Source organism: Chaetura pelagica, unplaced genomic scaffold (genome assembly GCF_000747805.2).
Source record: "Chaetura pelagica isolate M959 unplaced genomic scaffold, ChaPel_1.0 scaffold29, whole genome shotgun sequence".
In the NCBI taxonomy this organism is placed as follows: Eukaryota; Metazoa; Chordata; class Aves; order Apodiformes; family Apodidae; genus Chaetura; species Chaetura pelagica.
In genome coordinates, this window is record NW_009970720.1 from 648569 (window position 1) to 670491 (window position 21923).

A 21923-nucleotide genomic window follows, 5' to 3' on the forward strand; every position below is an offset into this window, starting at 1 on the left:
TTTGATTGAAAACTTCTTTCTTTACACACCTGTGTCATAATCTTTTGCTCTTGCATGGTTACTGTGTTTGTGTCATATCTTTAATGTGAATATTAGGTAGTTTGTATTGCTAGATTAGCTTTTTCCAACGTATTTTGACACTTACACAGTTCTTTGGGTCAAATGAATTCTTCTGCCTCTTTGTATGGTCTGTATGGAGGTTAGTAGTATAAAAGCAGAAAAGTTGCATTCTTTACATGTGTAAGGGAATATTATCTTATGAGCATGTTAATAAGCATATTGAAATGGTTGAATGTAGAATTTTCAGCAACTATTATTTGAAAAAAAGAGAAGTTGGTTAGACTCAAAAATACTGAACTTAGCTCTAAAACATCACAGTTCTTCTATTCAAGTGCCAGTGTTTTCAACCAAATTCTCAAGGTTCTTTCAGTCTGGTGTTTGATTATAGTACTAAATTTGTAAGCTGTTTAACAGCTGGGATAAAAGTGGTCCTTTGGAGGTCCTGAGGTTTTTTCCCCTCTCTACTTTCTTCAATGGTTCCTTGAAATGATTTGTAAGAAGGAAGCACTGCACTTTAATAGCAATGTGAACGCAGAAGGAGAATGGAAAAGAGTAGTAAAGATTTACAGGCTGCAGAGCAGGGATGTGAAAGATCTTGCAAGTTGTATACATACATGGTGGAAAAAGGATTAAACTGATGGGTGGTTTGATATTTTGTGAAGGAAAAGTAAGTTTGAGTTGTACCTTTACTTTTTAATTCAACTGGATGTAACGAGTAAACAGGAATAGATGTCAGAATTAGAGCATATATTTTTTGGACAGTGGAGGTGAAGGAGTTCTTGTACCTTGTGGGGTTTTTGTAGGAAGTTTGTTTCTGGTATAGAAGGGGAGTAATTAATAAATCCCCCGAGTTTTATTCATGTGATCTACTCTGGTGAAATAGGTTTAGGATTCATAGGTGCAAGTAGGGTGATGTTTTGTTGGATGCAAGATTCATGTGTTAGTTCTGCTTTTGTTGTAATGCAATTAATCTGGACGAATGAATTCTGTAAACTAATGCTGATTTACTTTTGCTTCCAATTTACCACTTTGTGCACTTTGGGACTTTGTGCAGTTTATTAATAACCATTTGATGTATCTCTGAGTAAATTTTAGTTCTGTATAGAGCTTCAATTATGGGTCACATTTTTTGTGCTTCTAGCCTTCTCTTTGACAATCTGTAAAACGTGAATAGACAAAATGTGGAGATTGTCATAGAGCCATGTAAATTACTTGATCTTTGTATGCTACTTCAAGTGGGCTTCCTGGGAAGAGAAATGTCACAGATTGCAGGTGCTTTTTTTTTCCCCATGAGGTAATGACTGGATAGACATGGTTGTGATGTAGTTAATTGCTTGGTGGACAGGAAACGGGGGGATGACTATTGTCAGCCCTACTAGATGATGAAAAAACTTAAAAGGGTGATGGTTGTTAAGGGACAGGATTTTTCACTCTCCCACTGATGCTTTTTGAAGTGAGAAGAGAGAAAATGGCTATAAGGCAGTTGGAAAGAGTATGGAGTTTCATGATACTTAGTGTTCCAAAGAAGTGGTTACCCACTCCTTTAGGAAGTGAAATGTGTACAGTCCTTTGATTGCATATGTTTCTTCTGTTTACTAGCTAGGAACTGGTTTTGCAGGCAATACAAGAAATATATGCCTGTTTGCTTCTACTGTAATACATTTTGGTAGAAGATTGCCCATTAGTTAGGAGCTCTGTGAAATCATGTGCTTAAAACGACATGCCTAGGCTTGTGACAGCTGAACTATAAAGATTTATTTCTATGGTGGAAGGGCATGTGCCCAGGAAATGTGTCAAAGAGGCTGTGAATATGGACACTGTTAGAGATTACTCACATGAAAGAAAACATGGAGCTTGTGGCTTGAGCATGTTGGCATGCAAACACAGGAGTTGGCTCAATGTTCTGCAGAAGGAATCTTTTATTGGTACTGAGACAGAACTTTCATTGTGTTTTCCTAGCAAGTGGCTCTGCAAGCCCTGTTTGAACTAGCTTATGGCAGAAATAATGCATGTAAGGATTAATTGTACACTGCTGTGATAATTGCAAGAGGTAATAGTTGAAGAGTGACTGCTGCATTAGATTGTAGAATACATTGACTAGAATGTAAGTCTAGAAATGAAAATATGATTTTTTTTTTTACTTGAGATCTGAAGGCACATGGATTGCAGAGTGATGGAAAATTATTCCAAAGGCAAATAGCTTTTTTTATACATATATAGCTACATAAAATACTGTACACTGAGGTGGTTCTGCTTAGTTTGAAAAATCATGTTGCCTGTGTTTTTCATGGAGTTCATAGTGGAATGAACAGTTCTTCTCTTTCTTTGGTCTGTTCTTCCTTGGCTACCCAGCAGATGCATTTATTTTTTTCTTTGTGGTTGAACATGTTAGATGGCTGACAAACCTTGATTAAAGGACATAAATGCGCCACATGCAAAACCACAATGATTTCTTTGATTGCAGGGACCTTTTGGCCAGCTTGCAGTAAGGACTTGTGTTTAGAAGAGAACCTTTGGGCTCATCTGTATCTCCCTCCCCTCAAAGGGATGGCAGCCCGAGGACAGCTAGCATTCATCCTGACGCCAAGAGACTTCAAAGGAGGTAAGCGCCTCAGAAATGCTCCCAGACAAAAATACCTCTCATCAGTCCTGCACCCCAGCGTGTTAATATTCTGTAGTACAACATTACCACCCCCTAAGGTTTCTGTTCATGCCTTCTCCATGAAAAAATTTTGAGAACTCCGTGAGGCCTCCTCAGATGGTTGCTGCCCCATTAAGATTCATGGAGATGTCCATTGCTGTTGGTAATCCATGTCCATCTGCTTAAGAATGTGTCCCCAGTGTAAGGGAAAAAGACATTTTTTTACTTCCTGGGTTTGTAGTCAGACAGATGGTCCCCTCCTTCTCTTATTTTATTTTTCAAATTTTGGATGAGGTTCAAACCTGAACTATTCTTATTTCATAAACCTTAAGGTTAAAGTCAGGGAAAAAAAAAAACAAAGACCACAGAACAACAAACCAACCCTCCTTGCTCCACAGAATTTCAAATGCTTTTTAAAAAAATGGATCTCTGAATCATTCCTTAATATGCAGATGATTTCCATCTAATTCTTTGTGTGTTCAAATTTGTAGTGAGCATTATCCCAGAGAAGTTATGTAGAACCTAATTACTGCTTTTCATCCTCCTGGAGAGAGATGCTACCTAGATGCAGCATAGCTGTTTATGTCTTCCAAATGCCCATGGAATAGTTATTTAGTAGAAAGAACAATTTAAAATAAGCAGTTTACCATGACATGAGAAGTTTAAACACAAAATTCCTGTGTTAGCTTATTTATTTATTTTCTTTCTTTCTTTTTTTTTTTTTTTTTAATACAAGCAGGCATTTCAGGGGTGATTTCCACCCCTTCCCCACTACCTTCAGGTCACTTGTAGGAATACACAGCTATAGATCTTCCTTTTCTTGTTCTTATTCCAGTAAACATTATGATAAACTTACTAAGAATATCACAGGAAACTTATGGAATACTTTTTTTGGGTTTGTTTTTTTATTTTTAAATGGGAATACTTTAGGCATGTAGTTGACCATTGGTAAATACGAGTTGGTACTCATACAGTTTAAGCAATATCTGTTAATAAGTTCTGTAAAGTTTTGCCTTGATTTTTTCCATATTCTGGGAGAGTATATTATTTAGCTATTTTTTCGACTTCTTTAAACCCAAGTAATAGCTTTCTGACTATGTAGACTACTTGTAATAACTGCCATCTAGTTAGTGTTCTTATTGGGTCTAGCATACAAATACAGAGGTTCTGTAGATTGTAACTTAAATATGCCGAGGAGGTAAAGAAGTGGATTATTCTATAAAGTAATATGTCACCTAAGTCTACACTTAGGCAGCTTTGGAAGAGATTTCTCTATGGATATTATTAACAACTTGTGGATCCTCCAGACTTAAAGCCTTAACAGTGCCTGGCTATGTTGATTGATTGAATTGGCTTGGGTTTTACTTGATGGTGTTCAAATCTTTGGTTGTTGGTTTTAGTTTTTATGGGCTTGGAGTTACATTGTTTGGTTTTGTGTTTGTTTGGTTTTTTTTCCAAGTGCTGAGATTTCTTTTACAGTAGTCAACTTTATAAGTTTCATTGGGAAATTTTATTTTGTAATCTTCTGTACTTTTTATGTTGTATGTTGCTCAACTGTAGTAACATGGATTTTTTTTCTTAAAATACAGTTTTTACTCAACGTGTTATTACTATACCCCTTTTCTGGTGTTCAAACAGGCAAAGCAAATATTAAAATTTGATGAAGGGAACTTTCAGAATCTTTTCCTGGGAACTATTCTAACTTTTTTTATCTGTACAAGGTATTACTGAATGCACAAAAAAAAGCAGTAGCACACTGCAGCTTGCGTAAATCTTACCAGGTCTTACCATAAGACAAGCTAAATCACAGATATATTTTATTAATGGGTTGCCCTCCCCTGTGAGCAGATAAGCAGTAAACAAGAACATCTTTTATTTCCTTCATTTGAGTGGCTTTTAAGTGTCAATATAAGTGGAGGTGTTTGTTTGGTTTTGTTCTGTTGGGCTTTTTGAAATAAATTTGGTCTTCTGCCTGCTTCTCTAGGAATTCAGCAAGACAAGTACAAACGGGGCTGAGAATTGCTAGACTGCTTTCTATTTTAAAATAAAATATCTGTTGGTGAACACACGTTCTGATAAAATGGGAGACTTAGATATAACTGAGAAGTTTATAACTGAGATATAATTAAGAAGTACTTAAATAATTACTTCCAAAGGTAAATCTTGTTATTGCTTTGTCAATTTTTTCTCGAGGGAAATTATATTCAAAGCAATATTCTTTGTCTTTGGAACCTTTCAAATTGATAGTAAAATTCCATAATTCAAGAGGCAGAATAAATTTTAAGTGTGGTTGGTAGTAAGCCAGCTGATTTTCTTCGGCATGGCTAGATTTTTCCTCATACTTTCTTGATTAATAGATTACCTTAATCTGGATTCCGTAACATCAAAAACCCCAAAGCAGGATATTAATTTCCAAGGTTATTAATTTCCAAGATGGCTAATTCACTGCAGCTGTTGGTGTTCCAGTTATTTTTCACTTTTCAAAGAACACTGGACAGAACTTGAAGACACTGCTCCAAAACATGGACTGTTAGTTGTGACAGGATAGGGGAAGGGGGAAGAGGGAGGGAAAGGACAGTTTATCCAGAGGATATCTTTGGTGACTAAGGCAACCTGAGTGTTTTTAGCCTTGTTCTCTCCTAAAATACTTTACCTTGTTCTTCAAAGTCAACAGTTGTCTTTCCATGCCACCTGAGTTCAGGTGCTCACAAACAAGTGTCTCCAGGAAATACTACTGTTTGTTTTTATTTCATGAGATCTGTAATGACATAAGCAAATAGCTTCACGCTTTATAAACTGATAGACTAGTCTATACAAGGTTGTGTCATAGTAGCAGGTAGAAATAGATGCAAGAACACTGGCAAATTAATAGATTGTCAAAAGAAAATTCAAGTGAAGGATTAACTGCATGATGGAACTCAACATGCTTCCTAGGAAGTGTCGGAATGATGGTGGTGTTCTTTATTCCTTGTAATGAGGCTGGGTAATTATTTTTTTTCATCAGATATGGAAGAAAAATAACAATACTTAGTGAGGTTGTCTTTAAGAACAAGCTATACTGTCTTGGAAGGGTGATGTGAATTGGTACAGAAAGATTTTTTTTTCTCCTGTCTTTGTCTTCCATGAAGACAATTCCAAAAGTTTGTAAAAACTTTATAACCTTTCTTGATAGCCATTAAACAGTGATACGACCCTAGATATGGAGTGGTAGAATTGGTTTGTTCATTTGCAGTAGAAAGGGCTTGGTTATTTACTATGCATGCTGACAGAACTGGGTACCCATGGTGTTCAAATCTTGGAAAAAGTGCAGTGTAAATAACTTTCTTTTGCAATCAGTAATCTTATCCTTTATCACATCCCTTCTGTCTGTCAAAAGAGTTATTAGATGACATTGAGCAATCCAGCTGGCATGCGGATAGGCTGTCTGAAGTTCAGGGGTGCATTGCTTACCTTCTCTGTCCAAGGACTGTGTACTGGAAAGAATGGGACAGAAGCAGATAGTGGTATGCTATTCGTTTTGCAATGTTTGGCAGCACTGGATCTAGTGTTCATTAAATTGAACCAATAAATATATATAGGTATATGTATAGATACAGGTAATATTTACAACTAGTCAAGAAATTACAAGAGTTGAGGCCATGAGGTAGAGCTGTAAGTGTTCCTTGCCAAAACCATGCATTTGATGAATAACAGTAATAGCTACTTTGTGCTGTGAAGAAATTAACTTTTGGCAAATGGTATCTGTTCAATACTAATCTGTAGATCTAGAAACTGAACAGTCAACTACCAACTGGAAAGTTTGCAGACTGATGAGTTTCAAGGATCTAATGGCAATACATAAACTTACTGGTGCAATCTCTAAAACCTGAAACAATTACTTTCTTGAATTTATTTATTTATTTATGAGAGGATAATCTCTGAGGTAATATATTAAAAATATTTTTGACTTTTTGATACTTCTTGATGCATGTTTTCAGATTCGAGACATTTGGCAATTTTTAGTGTAGTTGTGGGAAGGTTTGAGATTGTCTAAGAGGAACAAGAACCACAGATATATAAATCCCATTTCCTCACTGCCTCAAAGTATCATTTATGGCATTGTACAAAACTTGTTTTTTTCTCGTAGGTCTGTATCTGTGCATATAAGCTCACAGATGTCCATGTGAGTTAATAAATAGTAAGAACTCAAATGCCAGGATGTACCTGGTTTTCATCCTGTTATAACACGACAGTGACTAGTGTTGTGACTCGGTGTTCAAAGGACATGGTGAATGAATGAGATGGTGCCTGAAGCTGAACTCGGTGATTATGGGAAAAGCGTTTTGAAGATATAGGAGCAATCATGTTCCCTAAAGTGTATTTCACTTTGGTTAAACACTTCTTCCTCTTTTTATGAAGGATGTCGGAGTGATAAATGGTTTCAGATTAATGTTAAAGAGGTGTTTTTGTGTGTCTCTTTCTGGTGGGGTCTTTTGGGGACAGACCTTTGTTGGCGTGGTCGTGAGGCAGCATCTTTGGCGTTGCATGACTCTGCCACCTGGTGGCTGTGTTTAGCAGCATGGGCTTTAGATGCGTTGTTTTAACCAAAGTTTCAAAGAAGAAATCCTGAAAAAAATCCTTCTTTCCTTCCAAAATAGGGAATCGATGGCCAAGGTTGCTTAAAGTAGATATAGAAGATAACTTCCATGATCTCTGCATCATGTTTTTTAAGTCAGGCACCTAAGAGTCAGTGTGCAAGTATTCAAGAAGCTTCTTTTTGCTACCACTGTCAAATGTCTGAGTGTTTTTATACATGAAGTTTAACAGAAGGAAAATCTCCATGTAAGGAGTAGTAACAACATGTAGCAGGAATACAGCTTAAAGAGATTTTCCTGTTGCATACGTTGTATGTATCAAGGTTGTTGTAATCTGGTTTCATAACACTGGAGAATAAAAATACTAAATTTATACCAGTGTTGAAATATAAGTCTCTCTTTCTGACCTGTACCACCTTGAGATATATGCCAGTTAATTATTTTTTTTATTAAGTAAATTGTCACACATCATATCATGCAGTACTTACCAGTTTTGGAACTAATTTTCAAATGAGTTGAGGCTCTGTCCAAGGTATTCTGTTTCTGTTTTTCAGTGCTGTAGGTTTCTCTATTAATCCAGTGATAGTAAACTTTTAGTATATATCTTAATTTAAGCTAGTTCTTATGTGGGTTAGCACATCTGTTAGTTCAACCAAGTGTGTAGTTTCTAGCTTGTGATTGTTGACATAGGGGAAAGTAGTTGTAAATATAGATTCTAAATGGAATTTGGAGATGACTTGTGTCCAGGATGAAACAAGCCTTTTATACATATTTATAAATACTCTCTCTTCTTCTGCTAATTGTGTACCATAAATGTGAGACATACCCTTTCTCACAACAAATTCAAGGGAGGAAATTCTCTTTCTCACAGTAGGTGTGGGGGAGTTTTCTTTCACTTAGAAACAAACGTGCTCGCTGTTGTGAGCACTATTGTTATCAAATTGCATTAACTAACTTCTTTGATTTAAAGCTTTCAGTTAAATTCTAAATTACAGGTCACTTTTTGCTCTTCACCTCTGGGTCCTTGAGTCCTTCTCTGTTGTAACTCTGTTATGTTTTCCTCTGCAACATCTCCTTCTCTCAATAAAGGTGATTTAGAAATATTTTAATCGATAGGTACTGTGGCTTGATTGCTTTAGATCAATCTCTCCTGTATAAATATCACAGTGCTAATAAATGTGTGTGTTCTTCCTGTAAAAAAGAAAACAAAATACAAAGCATCTCTAAAGAAAGGCTTCTCCATGTTTACCCAGATGTTTTATTAACTTTGTTAGGACGTACAAAAAGACACTTCAATCTTGGTCGCTCGTGTCTGTCTCTGTCTTCTGCGCACTTTTGATTTTGATGAAAATGTGCTTCTGAGACTCTAGAGGAGGTTTTTTTTTCTGATGGATGGCCTTTTTGGGGGGGTCTGTAGTCCTTGATTTTTACATTTTGGGAGAAGTTCTTTACCTGTTGTAACTGCACTTATTTTTACAAATACTTTCATGGCACAGCAGGGACTTAATGGAGAATACTTCATTAGAGGTAAAGCTGCTATTATAAGGTTTTTGTGTGGTTCCAGAGTTAAAATCAGAAATCAGATCTCGAGAAGAGCAAACTAGTTAGGGAAGGATTTACAGAAACTGTCTTTCTGTAACACAGCTTCTTTTAGGTGCCGAACATATTTCTTTTCTCAGTTTCATGGCATAAGAGGAAAACCTCTTGTTCCTACTGTGAAAATGTTCCATGTACCCTTATGAATTTGCTTATCTATGTTTATAGAAAAATAGTAATCCTAAATTTGTATTGAGGACTCACCACGGCTTCACTGTAGTTAGAAGAAAATTCAGTGCTGAGTTAAGTCTGATGCTTAAAAGCAGAAATCTGGTCTTATTTCAGATCCAAAACTAGTGTATTGCATGTTGCTAGTCTCAGTATATAAGCATAGTTTTTTCTTGAAAAAAAGCTAAGTAATTATGTTTAGTGTGTAATTACTAATAAGGCTTTGGAAGAAAATGTGCTTTCAGTGTTTTGTTTGACAGGAAAAGTGGGGAATATATACAGAAGAAGTTGAGAAGTACAAGCAAAAAAAGGTAGAATATGGATTAAGCAACTGATTAAACTGCTCATCAAAAGCATTTCTTTGCATTTTCTTGTTAAACAATGTATGCAAATTTTAAATAAGAAAATTAAAAAAAAAATCCAGTAAGAATTAGCTATAGGTGGTAGGAAGATTCACTACCATAGTAACTACATCTGTTCAGATACTTCATATGAGTGGTGAAAACTTTTTTAAAAAACACCCACAAAACAACCCCAGAACATCTGGGAAATTGATTAATATTTCTGTGGCAAGAGGGAGGGGGCATTGTAGCGAATTAAAAATTACTGAATCCAGGGCTACAGATAGAAAGATGCCATAATTGTAATAGATTGCTGTTGCTTAGCTTCATGTGGGCATACAGATACAGCTACTGGATCCATGGCTTTTGTATTGTAAATTCAGACATGTGGCCCCAAGCAGTTGATGTTGAAAGCTTCAGAAGCAACGACTGAGCAAATCAGGGTAAAAAAATGGAAAAAAGTAAATGGTGATTTAAAAAGACTAGGAATTGTATGATTTGTAGTTGTGTAATTGGGTTACATGATTGTGTAACTATGTAATTTAAAATAATATTCTTAATTTTCTGCTACTTCTAATATCTCATTTTCAGCTGGAGAATTTAGTAGCTAGTTTTATGGACGATTTATATTTTGGCAATTTGTATCTTATTTCAATTTGTTAGCTTTTCAAATCCATGAGGTAATCAAGCTGATAGAAAAGGGAAGATGCATCTCTTATTTACTTTTTTTTTTTTTTTTCTGGGAGGGGGACAAGGACGAGTGATTCTTTTTTTTTGTGAGGTTCAAGAGTTTGTTTGCCCTGCCTCATTCTTTCCCACCCAAGTATTTCCATTGAAATAAAAAATGATAGAGTTAACATGTTTGTGTTTAAATATTAAAATTAAATATAAGTTTTGCAGGCACACAAAATGTAAATATTCAGGGAATTTCATGCAGCTTCAAAAGGCACGTTATCAGGCTGAAGTAAAATACATATATAATATTTTGTTCAAAGAAGATTTCTCAAGATGAATTGATTACTATAAGATACCTCTCAGAAATGTACTGGTTCTAGAACTGTTAGGACCTGGTGCCTTGAAGGACCCTCTCAGGATGCGCAATAATTCTTAGAATATCTGTGGTGGTTGCAAGAAGGAAAACGTTATAAAAATGCTGTATGTAGATACCAAGAAATGATACTTTATAGTTGCTTTTTTTCTCTAAAAATGTGTTCTGTCTCTTTTAAAATGTTTTAACAAGACTCTTTAGAGTACTATTAGATTACTTGTGAAGAAAGGTATCTAAATTTAGCTGGATCTGTGTGTTAAAAATAGTGGGTGATGATGGAACTCTAATCCAGGATCTTACCTAAAAATAGTATCATTTGTATAAGTGGAGGATGGGAGGGCTGTGTGCATTTACCTACAGAAAGTGCATTCTGAGACCAGAGAGGGGAAAGATGCAGATTGAACTACAACTATAATGACTAAAACACTTAAGTGGGACTCAGGGCTAAAATGTTTTAATCCCTCAGGGGATTTAGAAGACATTGTTTTGCAATACATTTATAATTTTTTCTAAGAATTTTAGTTCATCTTATAGATGAGTGTCAGGAGACTTACCTGCCCTGGCAGTGAGTTGTTGTTTTTACATTAAATTTTATTTTGCAGGATAAAGTAATTGAATATTGTTGCTATTTATGTATTCCTTGCTCTGAGAGAGCCCTAGATTTTTATGCTACAAGTCATGTGGATGTTGGTACATGGAGTTAAAACTAACAGACCATAATATAGCTTGATGATAATAATAAAACTTAAAATTGATCCCACCATATGTTCCATGAAGCAATTTTATTTGAGTATCTATCTGGCAAGTTTATGGCCTTGCTTTAAAACATGTTTCAAGGCTGGAAAGCACTTCCTTACAGAGAGGGTGATTAGATATTGGAATAGACTGTCCAAGGAACTGGTGGAGGCACCGTCCCTGAATGCATTCGAGGAAAGGCTGGATGTGGCACTTAGTGCCACTGTCTGGCTGATGAGGTGGTGTTAGGTCATAGGCTGGACTTGAGGATCTTAAAAGTCTTTTCCAGTCTTGGTGATTAGGTGATTCTGTACTGCAAAGCAAATGTGGACTAACTGCTTCTTCTAGTTTATTTGGGAAGAAGATGCTGCAAAGAGAGGAAAGAAATGGTTTGGTCTAGTCTCTTTCTTAGCACAGGGTGTTGTATATCTTGTGTTACACATTCCTATAATATGTATTAAGCTTTCCCTTGAGAATATAGTAGTTTGGGTTTTTCTTGTAGTCATTTTTCTTCACTTTTATTTTGCTAGCTAAAGCTAGCAAACTGTTACAGTAATCTTAAATAGTCTTTATTACTAGTTTGCTTCATCTGTGTTGAATACAGTTGTCCAAAATTCTATAATCATGTATCAGGTACATAAGCATTAGTGGAGAAAACTTGCTGCTATTTTTCCATAGGTCAGAGGCAGATGACTGTTCAAGGAAATAAAACAACGCAGAGATGCAAAGAATAAATTTTAGATTAAATTTCACTGAGACAGGAGTAAAGCTTATGAAAGAAAATATTTTGGAGTATCTGTACAAATAATGAACAGAATCAAGACATTTTTTCTAAGGAAAGGAAATATATTTTATGTAATAATCATTTGATATTCTGAATGTCTATAATTGGGTTTTAAAAATTTAAGTTTATTCTCCTCTGTTTCCACTGAGTGGCCCCTCTCTGTCTCCTTCTTGTCTCAGAAGATACTTTTGCAAAGCATATTACAGAATGTAGTAAGAGCAACTGGGTGGGTGGCTTTTGGGAGGTAATATACTGGTGAACTCAGGCTCAGAAATTTGTCCAGTTGTAGTCAGCATAAAGGGAAGAGCTTTCCTTCTGCTACTGGAATTTTTGGTAGACATTAAAGAGAAGTTTCTTCCTGCCTGGTTACTGTCTGTATTCTAGTAGTGTTAGTGTCACTGCAAGAAAAAGGTACCACGGAATGAGCTTGAGTGTGACATCAAGAGTACCCCTCAGTTATTTGGAAGTAATGAACTTCTGATGCCAGTGCTTTTACCCATTGGTAAATGTGAAGTGGCTTTCCTCATGTTAATTTAGATGAAGAAAATTAAACTTTTTTGAACACACATTTGTGCAAATAACTTGTGATGGAATAAGTTAATACCTTATGAGATTGGACTAAAAATAATAGATCTTAAAGAATAATCCAAAGATGTTTTGGAAGAATAGCTAAATATTATTGGTGTTTCAAAATTTTAAATTCTTCAGCAAAAAGGATAGAAGTCCCACTAACTTCAGAACTGATTTTTTTTTTCAACTCAATACAGTTTTTTGTTGTTTTTATTTTGCAGGATACAAAATTATGGATAATAATGGAATACCTAGGTGGAGGCTCTGCCCTTGATCTAGTAAGTAAATTATGTATGGTTTTGTTATTTTACCTCACTTTTTTTGTTTCCCCAGTCTTACAATTCTATAAAATGCCATCTGTTTATGACAATGTGTTTTTTCCAGTAAAGGAGAAAAAGTATTTGTCAGTGCCATGAAATTATTATTTTCCATGAGGCAGGACTGATTATTTATGTAGATGGAAGGGAACTAAGCAATGTAATAGTGGAAGCAGGATAGGAACATCTTGGAATGCTAATCTTCAGTCAGCCAAAGAGCATTAGTGGCTGAAAATAGTTTTTTCTGTCTCTTAATTCTGCCACCACAACTCCTCCTAGTGTATACATTTGAATGTATCTTCCCCCCAGCACCTTCCTTAAGCGAATAAAAAGTTTCACTATTTGAAGTCTCACTGAAGTCTCAATAAAGGGAAGCACAATTTAAGCTAGTATTAAAAAAGGTATTTCAAGGAAATAGGATGAACTGTGGACTCTGTCAATGGGAGAGAGGTCTTACAGAGAAACCTGGACAGATTAGAGTTAGAATTCAAAAGATTCAGTGCAGATTGTTTTCCATGACTGGATGCTGTGCATTTATTTTAGGTGTTAAAAAAAGCAAACCAAAAAACCCCAAACAAAGCCACAAATTATCTTGTATTTATAGTGCATTTAAAAAATGATATAGTAGAAATAAAAATGGGTGTTTTAAGTGTGTGGAAATAATAATACCAATTGAGATGGAATGTCTCAGTAGCATACTTTGCTGTTCTTTACTAGGTGGGGCAACTAATTGATGCTTGAGGAAAGAATGAATAAAAAAGGTCAGCATAAAGGAATTGTTGACACCCAGAAGATGGGAGAGGGTAGTAAATGCAGGCATCCTACAGTTGTGCTACCATATTTTAATTGGAATTACCTTTTGGAGTCCATTTATTCCTTTTCATTTCTATATCCTGTTAGAAGGAATTCTGTGGTTGTGTAGAAGTTAATCATGGTCCTCATAAATATATGCTGAAAGCAGCTTGTTTCTTGTTGTGATAGATTTTTCCTGACAGAAGAGCAGTTAGAAACTTGGTTTGCTTTTATTAAATAATTACTACTTTATAAATGCTTCAAAAAGATATAAAAGAGCAGAAAGAAAACAGGTATTATGTAATTTTCTTGTATTTTCTTTTAATCACACACATTTCACTTGTTTGTTGACCATGTGTTTATTCCCTAAGTTTGTTCTCAAAAAATAGTACAAAATCTTTGGTCACATCCTAAAATATTACTGAATGTTGTTCTGCTGCATGTTTTCCTAGTTCCAACATGCACGTTATGGTCCACTGGACTCTGGTAGGACAGCTTACACACAGTGTCACATTTCTATACTCAAGGTGAGACTGCATGGCAACCTTGAACTCCTTTTTCAAAGCGGATACATGTCCCGTTAGCCTGGTGTTTTCTGTACTTGAATATGCACTGGCTGCTTTGAAAAATCACACCTTACAAGAGAAAGAACATTTAATAAATTTCATGTAATTTGCTTATCAACTTTGAGTATAATTCAGGTTTGTGGCTGAGGTACAAGCACTATGTGTCTCAGCCTCTAGTCTCTTCCTCCTCACTGAAGTGAGCTAATGTCTGCCAGAAGAGGTTTCCCTCTGTTAGATGTGCTGTATCATGTTGCCAGGCTTTGAACTGGCGCCTGCAGCCCAGCCAGAGCAGAGTCTTGAGAATGCCTCTGGGTTTCAGGGAGTGACAGTATCATGTCTGTTATGAAAGCTTAAACAAAGCACAAAAGAGATTGTAAGCAAATCTACAAAGGTAAACCGACTATTTTGTCTGCTTTACATGAAATCTCATCCATCTTCCTACCTACTAGCCTGAGGATTTCTGAGGGGTGTAATATTTTAACTTTAATCTGAAATGCTTTCTTTCCCACTGACTGAAGCCTCAGGGATACAACTCTTTGATTGTGTTTCGGTGACTGCCATTGTGAAATAAACTAGAATACTGGAATATTTCCAGTACCAATTGTTGTACACAAAGTTTCAGTCTCTCTCAAAATGCCCTTATTGGTTAAGAGACCTTTCTGAGTAGTGACCTTTCCTCTTCCATTAGAGTTAGTGCTTACTCACCTTCGGAATTTATATCCATTGTAGAGAGCTCTGAGATCATCTACCACAGATTTTTCTTCTCATAATGATTAAATTACTTTGGATCTTCAACATAACAATTTACAGACTTATACCTTCAGTTTTATATGAAAAAAAGGTGAACTTTTAAAATATGAAATGCTCTGTCAGCCTAGCAGTTGAGTTGTGTTTTAGAGCTTCACAAAATCTGTTGCAGTGTATGTAGTAGGGTACGTGATTGTTCTGTACCTTATTTTCTTTCTCAGACTTCTAGATTTGGGTCCATATAGGGCACATCTAAGTTCAGTGTAATGTTAATAATCAGATTATAGTGTAGCTGCTTTTCAAACACAGTGTATATAGCTGTGACCTGACCACAAAGTAGTAACTTGAAACCGTGTCTTTATGGAGCCTTGAAAAAACTTCTAAGTGTTTTTGTGTAAATGAAGTATTTATTTGCTTGCTGTTCATAAGGCCACTTTTTTTAGAACTATGCATTTTTAAAAAGAATACTCTGGGTTGTATCTGTCTCATGTTTAGAAGTTAGCAAATTGAAGTTCTGAGGTGGGACAGAAGGCATTTTATAGTCTTTTTATAGCCTCAGTGTTATTTCTGTCCTCTCTGTTTCTCCTTTTTATATAGGTACGTATGTATACACACACACACACATAAATACTTCTTGTGTCTCCTAGTTAGAACCTGGCTCCCTTGATGAAACTCAGATTGCCACAATATTGAGGGAGATACTCAAAGGACTGGATTACTTGCATTCAGAAAAGAAAATCCACAGAGACATTAAAGGTAAATAGTTTTTTATTTGGTTTGTAACAATATTAGAAGAGCTCATGCAGTATAAATGAACACCCTTCCAGTGTTAAATGTCTTAATTTCCACTATTTCCTCTTCTTTATTCCAGCTGCTAATGTATTGCTGTCTGAACAAGGAGAAGTAAAACTAGCAGATTTTGGAGTAGCAGGACAACTAACAGATACACAGATAAAGAGGAATACTTTTGTGGGAACACCATTTTGGATGGCACCTGAAGTAATAAAGCAATCAGCATATGATTCAAAGGTAAAGTATTTCAGGGCATTAGCCAAATGCCTTTTCTTAACTTGAATTACTTAGGCTGGTCTTCAGACTGTAGCTAATAACTTTAGTTGTGTCCAGGCAGGTGCATGTTTAGATACTTAGCAGCTAAAAGCTGTTGGCAAGGAAAGAAGCTTTCTGAAGTTGTATCCAAAGTTTAAGTTTCCCCAATTGCTGGGAAGGAAAACATGCATTGAAGCCATCTCGAGCCCATTGCCCTTTTCAAAGTTTGTTTTGTTGCTTACTCAATTTTTATACTTCTATTAGCCTGAGCTACACATACACTTCCTTGCTGCCCCTCCCTTGCTCCTCCCACATGCTGGTCTGGCTAGCTCAGTAAGACATTGCTCTGCTGTTTATATTGGGGAAGGCTGTTTGCACAACCTAATGACCCTCTGGTGCAGCTGTGTATCTGAAACAAAGGTCACCCTCAAGTTCCACTTGTGTTGAGATAAGATCAGCTTTCTTTCTGATAATTCTTTGTGTTCTTTCTTGAACTCATATTTCTTTACCCACCTCCTCTGATCCCCTTAGAGGGATTTGTTGATTGGTCACATCTCCATGCATCGAGACAGATTGATGTGTTTTTTTCCACACTCATCCATGTAAGGAGCTCGCCAATATTGACTCTGGCCTAGTTGGTAGTATTACTTTCCTATTTGATATATTTCTGTAGAGACACTATTTAAAAATAACTAGCAGAGCTCTGTAGAGCCTCTAGAAGTTTAAATTACCCCAAATCCCCAATTTGAAGGTTGAGTAAACTATTTCTTTTATTATTATTAGTGGATGGTGTTTTCGGTTTTGTTTGGTTGTTTTTGGTGTTAGGGTGTGTATGGTTGGGGCTTTTTAAGGTTTAGCTTCTGCGAATTATTTTCACTTGGACAAAGTGTGATTCAGTCCTCAGGTTTTGAATTCCAGCTGTTTCTGTCTCAAATGTCATCTGGTCATAAAAAGGTCTTGGATACTTGACCAGTTCCCTAGAAGGCCAGTGCTCCAGTGTTGAATGAACTAGAGATACTTACTTGTTTCTGTGAGCCTTTTGGCACTTCAGAGACCAGACTAAATGGTACAGACAATAATTTTGCTGCTGTTGCACAACAACCACTTGAGAAGGCCTGTTTATTTAACATAGTCTTTTATATATGTCAGAACACAAACATCCAAATCCAGCCTCATTTTCCTTCTGTACTACTGAATTGTTTTAACTGTGTGTGACTAACATTTTCCTTTCTGTCAATATTTGAGTCTTGCCCTGTATTTACATAGTGTACTTGAATATGGTGGCTAAAATGCTAGTTTATAACAACTTTACATTACTTTAAAAAATATTTGTTTAAAGATCAATTATAAGTCCCAGTTTAATATTGATGATTTTAAAAGGTTTTAAAACTCTTAAGTAGCACTGCTTTATGCTGTAGAGTAAAACAGTGAAGGAACTGTGTACTTTTTGTGTGTAGCCACATAAACCAGACTATGATAATAAAACCAATTTGCATATAAAATTATTTATAGTAAAGGTTTAAAAGCTACTTTTGTAAGCAACAGTGTTTCTTCTCTTTCTCTGACCTTAAAAGCATTGTTTCTTACAGGCGGATATCTGGTCATTAGGCATAACAGCCATAGAACTTGCAAAAGGAGAGCCACCTCATTCAGAATTACATCCAATGAAGGTTTTGTTCCTCATTCCTAAGAATAATCCACCAACACTGGAAGGAAACTTCAGTAAATCCCTCAAAGAATTTGTTGAAGCCTGCTTAAACAAGGACCCAAGCTTTGTGAGTTTCATCTGTTTGTCAGTGTATAGTGGAGAACTTCACTGCTTTACATGAATTACACAAATAAGTGCAGTTCTGTTGGGGCAGTTCTTATGGGGGCAACATATTCACCAGTGTGTGTGTATGTGTGTGTATATATATATATATATTTAGCTTCTGTATATATTTAAAATCTCATTTGTATCAAGACTGAAATCTGGATTTCTTAGTCTTTTTATGGTGAGTCACTTAACACTCTCAAATGCAATACAAATTTGTTTTTCTCTTTTCTTTCTTTTTTTTTTTTTAAGAGGCCTACTGCAAAAGAGCTCTTAAAACACAAATTTATTTTACGAAACTCAAAGAAAACTTCCTACCTGACTGACCTTATTGACAGGCACAAGAGATGGAAGTCTGAACAAAGTCACGACGACTCCAGTTCCGATGACTCAGATACGTAAGTTTGATGAGTTTGTAAAATATCCTGTGTAAATACAGGACCCAAATAGTTATTTTTAGCACATATATTCCTGTGTTCTGTTATTTACAGCCTTTCAGCTGAGAAGCCTTGGTAAACTAATGAAACCTTGGTTTCAGCATTGCAAGGGATTTAATGCAAATAACAATTATTGAGAACAATTCTTCTGGCCCATTTCATACTACCTTCTCTTTTACCCAGGGCCTAAGTTCTTATGTGGACATAAGGCAAACTGTTATTCCTATCAGGAGAGTAGAAGTTGGGCCTCACCCTGCATGGCCAGGTAGCAGTGTGCACATGCACTGTCCTGTCTAAGGAGGGAAGTTTTCTCCTTGGTGGCACATTGTCCCTCATTTTGGCTGAGTAAACAGGCAGAAGCATATCCTTGCATATAAGGGTTAGTGGACAGTGCTTCTGTGGCAATGGGGTTTTGGGGTGTGAACCTTTACCTAGGGTTTTTTTGAGAGGGTGTTTAGTCATGAAATGTCAAGTTATTTATTGAAGAAGGACAAGTGTTGTAAGTATTTCCAGATTTCTCTTTCCAGTTCTTACTTCTTTCCATGAAATTTTGCTGGAGCTGTTCAATAGGTTCCTGAGTTGGTTTCCTTAAGAAACCAAGTTACAAATAGTTATGACTCAGTTAAAAAGTTGAATTTGTTTCAAAAAGTAATTTTGAAAATAGTGGGTATCATCAGATTACACACTTTTGAGTATCAAGTGAATGGCTTGACACAATTTATTCACAAATGGATTAAATTCCTCATAACTAAGAAAATGTAAGTATTCTCTGCAATTCCAGTCTCAGCTTGGTTGTAATTTCTTGGCTGCAATTACAGCTGTGTGTTTGTCCTGCATTATTAATAACTTCATGCCTTTCACTGATCACAGTTCCAGCTCCAAACCAGGTCTGACTTGGAAGGCAAATTACTCGTCTTAAAATTGGTATCAGATCAGTTACTAACGTTGTTCCTGTGGAATACTAGACCAGAGTTGATAGCTTGGCACAGGAGAGCAGTGGAACAAGAATGGTTACTGAGTGCTTGTGAGACAATTTCACATTACTTCTAAGCCTGCTTTCCCCTTCTCTCCTTCCCTTGTACTGTTACAATAAAAGGCTGAGTTGATTTGGCATGCTGGAATACTAACTTTCCAAATCAAGACATTTTTTTTGGTTGGGTGAGCTTGCTGGAGATGTGTACTATGAAGGTACACCTGCCTCTTCCAGTGACAGACAGAAGTTCTACATGACTTCAAGCAGAAATCCTGGAGAATTTTCTTACACTACTCACGTGCTTTTTGACTTGTTAGGCTATGCTAAATACTTCTGTAGTGTGGCCACTAGATGTCCTTTTAATTGGTGGTTTTCTTGCAGATCCCTCTTAATTCACAAGTCGAAATGAAATGAACTTAGCAAAGGACATTTGTGGTAGTGAGAGGAGAGATGTAATGCAGTGACTGATCAGTGTCAGCGTAAATACTTCCATTCTTTTAACTTATCAGGAGTTACAGAAAAAAATGCTCTGCCATCCACAAAAATATGAGGCAGGAGATTGATTTATGGTGATGTAGTTCATTAAAGCCTTGCTCTTTCTGTACTTTTTTTAGCCATTTATTTTACAGTGGGGAATTTACCTTGCTAACAGGCCAGTGATGAACTGTCTTCCTCAAAGGGAATCTAAGCGAGCATCTTAATTATTTTTATAGGCAAAAAAGTGAATTAAGTCTTCTGATTTTTTCCCCTGTCCCTAATGGTCTGAGATAACCTGCTAAAGCCATTCTTCAGATAACAATAAAAGACTTTGTGTTACTTGTTTTTGTAACTTGGGAAAACATTTTCAATCTGTAACGTCTCTCTTTTTGGAGTTACTTTAACATTTAGTGGAGTGTCTTGGTTTTATTTTTAAAATTTCCCCAAAAGATAAATTACATTACTGTTCATACTTGTCTTGATACTTATTGGCTTGCATGATAGAATTCCGGTGTTTCTTGTGACTGTAGTTTTTATGTTTAGCATGTGTATTGAATGAACATGGACAGTAAGGTGCAGGTAATAAAACTTGTTCTTTTTTTTCTCTCCCTTAAAGTGAAGATGGCCAGGCTTCAGGTGGGAGTGATTCAGGAGAGTGGATCTTTACAATAAGAGAAAAAGACCCCAAGAATCTAGAGAATGGAGCAGTCCAGCCTTTGGAGTTGCAAAGAAATAAGGTGCCCGAGCAAGATTTTATTTTAAAAACATCTTCTGTCTATAAAATAAACTTAATCCAGTACAGTACAAAGCTAGGCTGGGGTTTTGGGGAAGGCATTCTGGTCTTTTAGGATAAAAAACTACAATATAGCAAAGAATAGAATGTGCACATCCAAAAATAAACTAAACCCAAAATGCAGACTAAGGGATGTTTAGGAGCTGCTCCATTGTATTTTGTGCAGCCTGTGTGGCAGGACTAGGTGGTTGCTACCTTGCTCTCAAAATTCTGTATGTTCTTAACAGAACTGGAAAGATATAAGAAAAATATGGAAGGAACCTACTAAGTATCAGCGCAAGTGTGATTTAGGACATGCTCTGTAGGATTGTGGGGTTTTGGGGTTGTTATTTGTTGTTTTGTTTAAAATATTGAGCCTACATATATATTTGAGGTGCTGCAGCCTCAAATTTTAATTCAGCCTTTGTTCTCCACAGTGCTTTGAAAGTAGTCTTTTGTAGAACATGTTACACATTCGTATATACATAGAAACAGATTTTTCACAAAGTGTAGTGTGTTGGAATTATCTTTTTTTCTTTAATTAGAAACAGAATACTATGAGGATGCATTTTTTCAGAAATAAGATTGGTCAGCGTTTTGTTTTCTTTAAAGGAAAAGGACATCCCAAAGAGGCCTCTATCCCAATGCCTGTCTACTGTGATATCTCCTTTATTTGCAGAGGTAAGTTACTGCTTTTAAAACTTAACAGTTATAGGATTTATGTCTCTGAAAAACAGAAAAAGGGGATGAATGACATCTCAGGTTTCCACAACCCATTTGGAACCTGGTGTGTTACAGTTCTAGCGATACTGTTTGCTTTCACGCATGGCTGCGTTTGAAGTATCTGGTTTGCTTCTCACAACCCTCATATGCACGATAGTTACATCAACCATGCTAGCCTAAAGCAATGAACATGAAAAACAAAAAGACGTGGAAATGTTTGGATTGCAGCATTCCATTTTTTGACACTGCTTTATCTCTTTATCTGTCATTTTAGCTGCTACAAATTTTAAGTTCTTCGGTGTTCCAAGATGTGACTGAGGACCAGATCAGCAAGAACTTAACTTTTGGATTTCAGTTGCAAACTGTGTTTTGTTTGCATTCTGAATTTTATATTTATTTATATTTGTTTTTCCAAATGCTTACAAATAACTTAAAAAAAAAAATCAGCTGAAAGGGAAGCCAGATATTTATGATGATGTTATTATTTAAAAAGTTGATAGAACTCTAAAAACCAAAACCTCCTCTCTCACCTTAGCTTTCCTGTGAAATTCTGTTATCTAAATAAAATGTTTTCAATCATTGTAAAATACAGAAATCATGTAAGAGAAATTGTTCTAATAGAAGAATGTTGTCTTAATTTTATTCTAATGAATAGTCTTTTGATTATAATCAAAATCTGCATGCTGCTCATGAAGAATATTGAGTGCAGTAAAGCCATGAAACTTATTTAAGGGGATGACCT

General features: G+C 36.0%; 1 protein-coding gene across 1 annotated transcript in view; it reads left to right on the plus strand.

The window, feature by feature from the left end:
* STK24 (serine/threonine kinase 24) overlaps nucleotides 1-21923 on the plus strand; it is a 36529-nt gene that overhangs the window by 8902 nt on the left and 5704 nt on the right. Inside the window, exons 2-8 of the mRNA XM_010006333.1 lie at nucleotides 12739-12795; nucleotides 15587-15695; nucleotides 15811-15968; nucleotides 17576-17761; nucleotides 18052-18197; nucleotides 20303-20423; nucleotides 21071-21139. Coding sequence (XP_010004635.1) covers nucleotides 12760-12795; nucleotides 15587-15695; nucleotides 15811-15968; nucleotides 17576-17761; nucleotides 18052-18197; nucleotides 20303-20423; nucleotides 21071-21139 — 825 coding nt within the window. The 5' untranslated portion in view covers nucleotides 12739-12759. The remainder of the gene's footprint in view (nucleotides 1-12738; nucleotides 12796-15586; nucleotides 15696-15810; nucleotides 15969-17575; nucleotides 17762-18051; nucleotides 18198-20302; nucleotides 20424-21070; nucleotides 21140-21923) is intronic.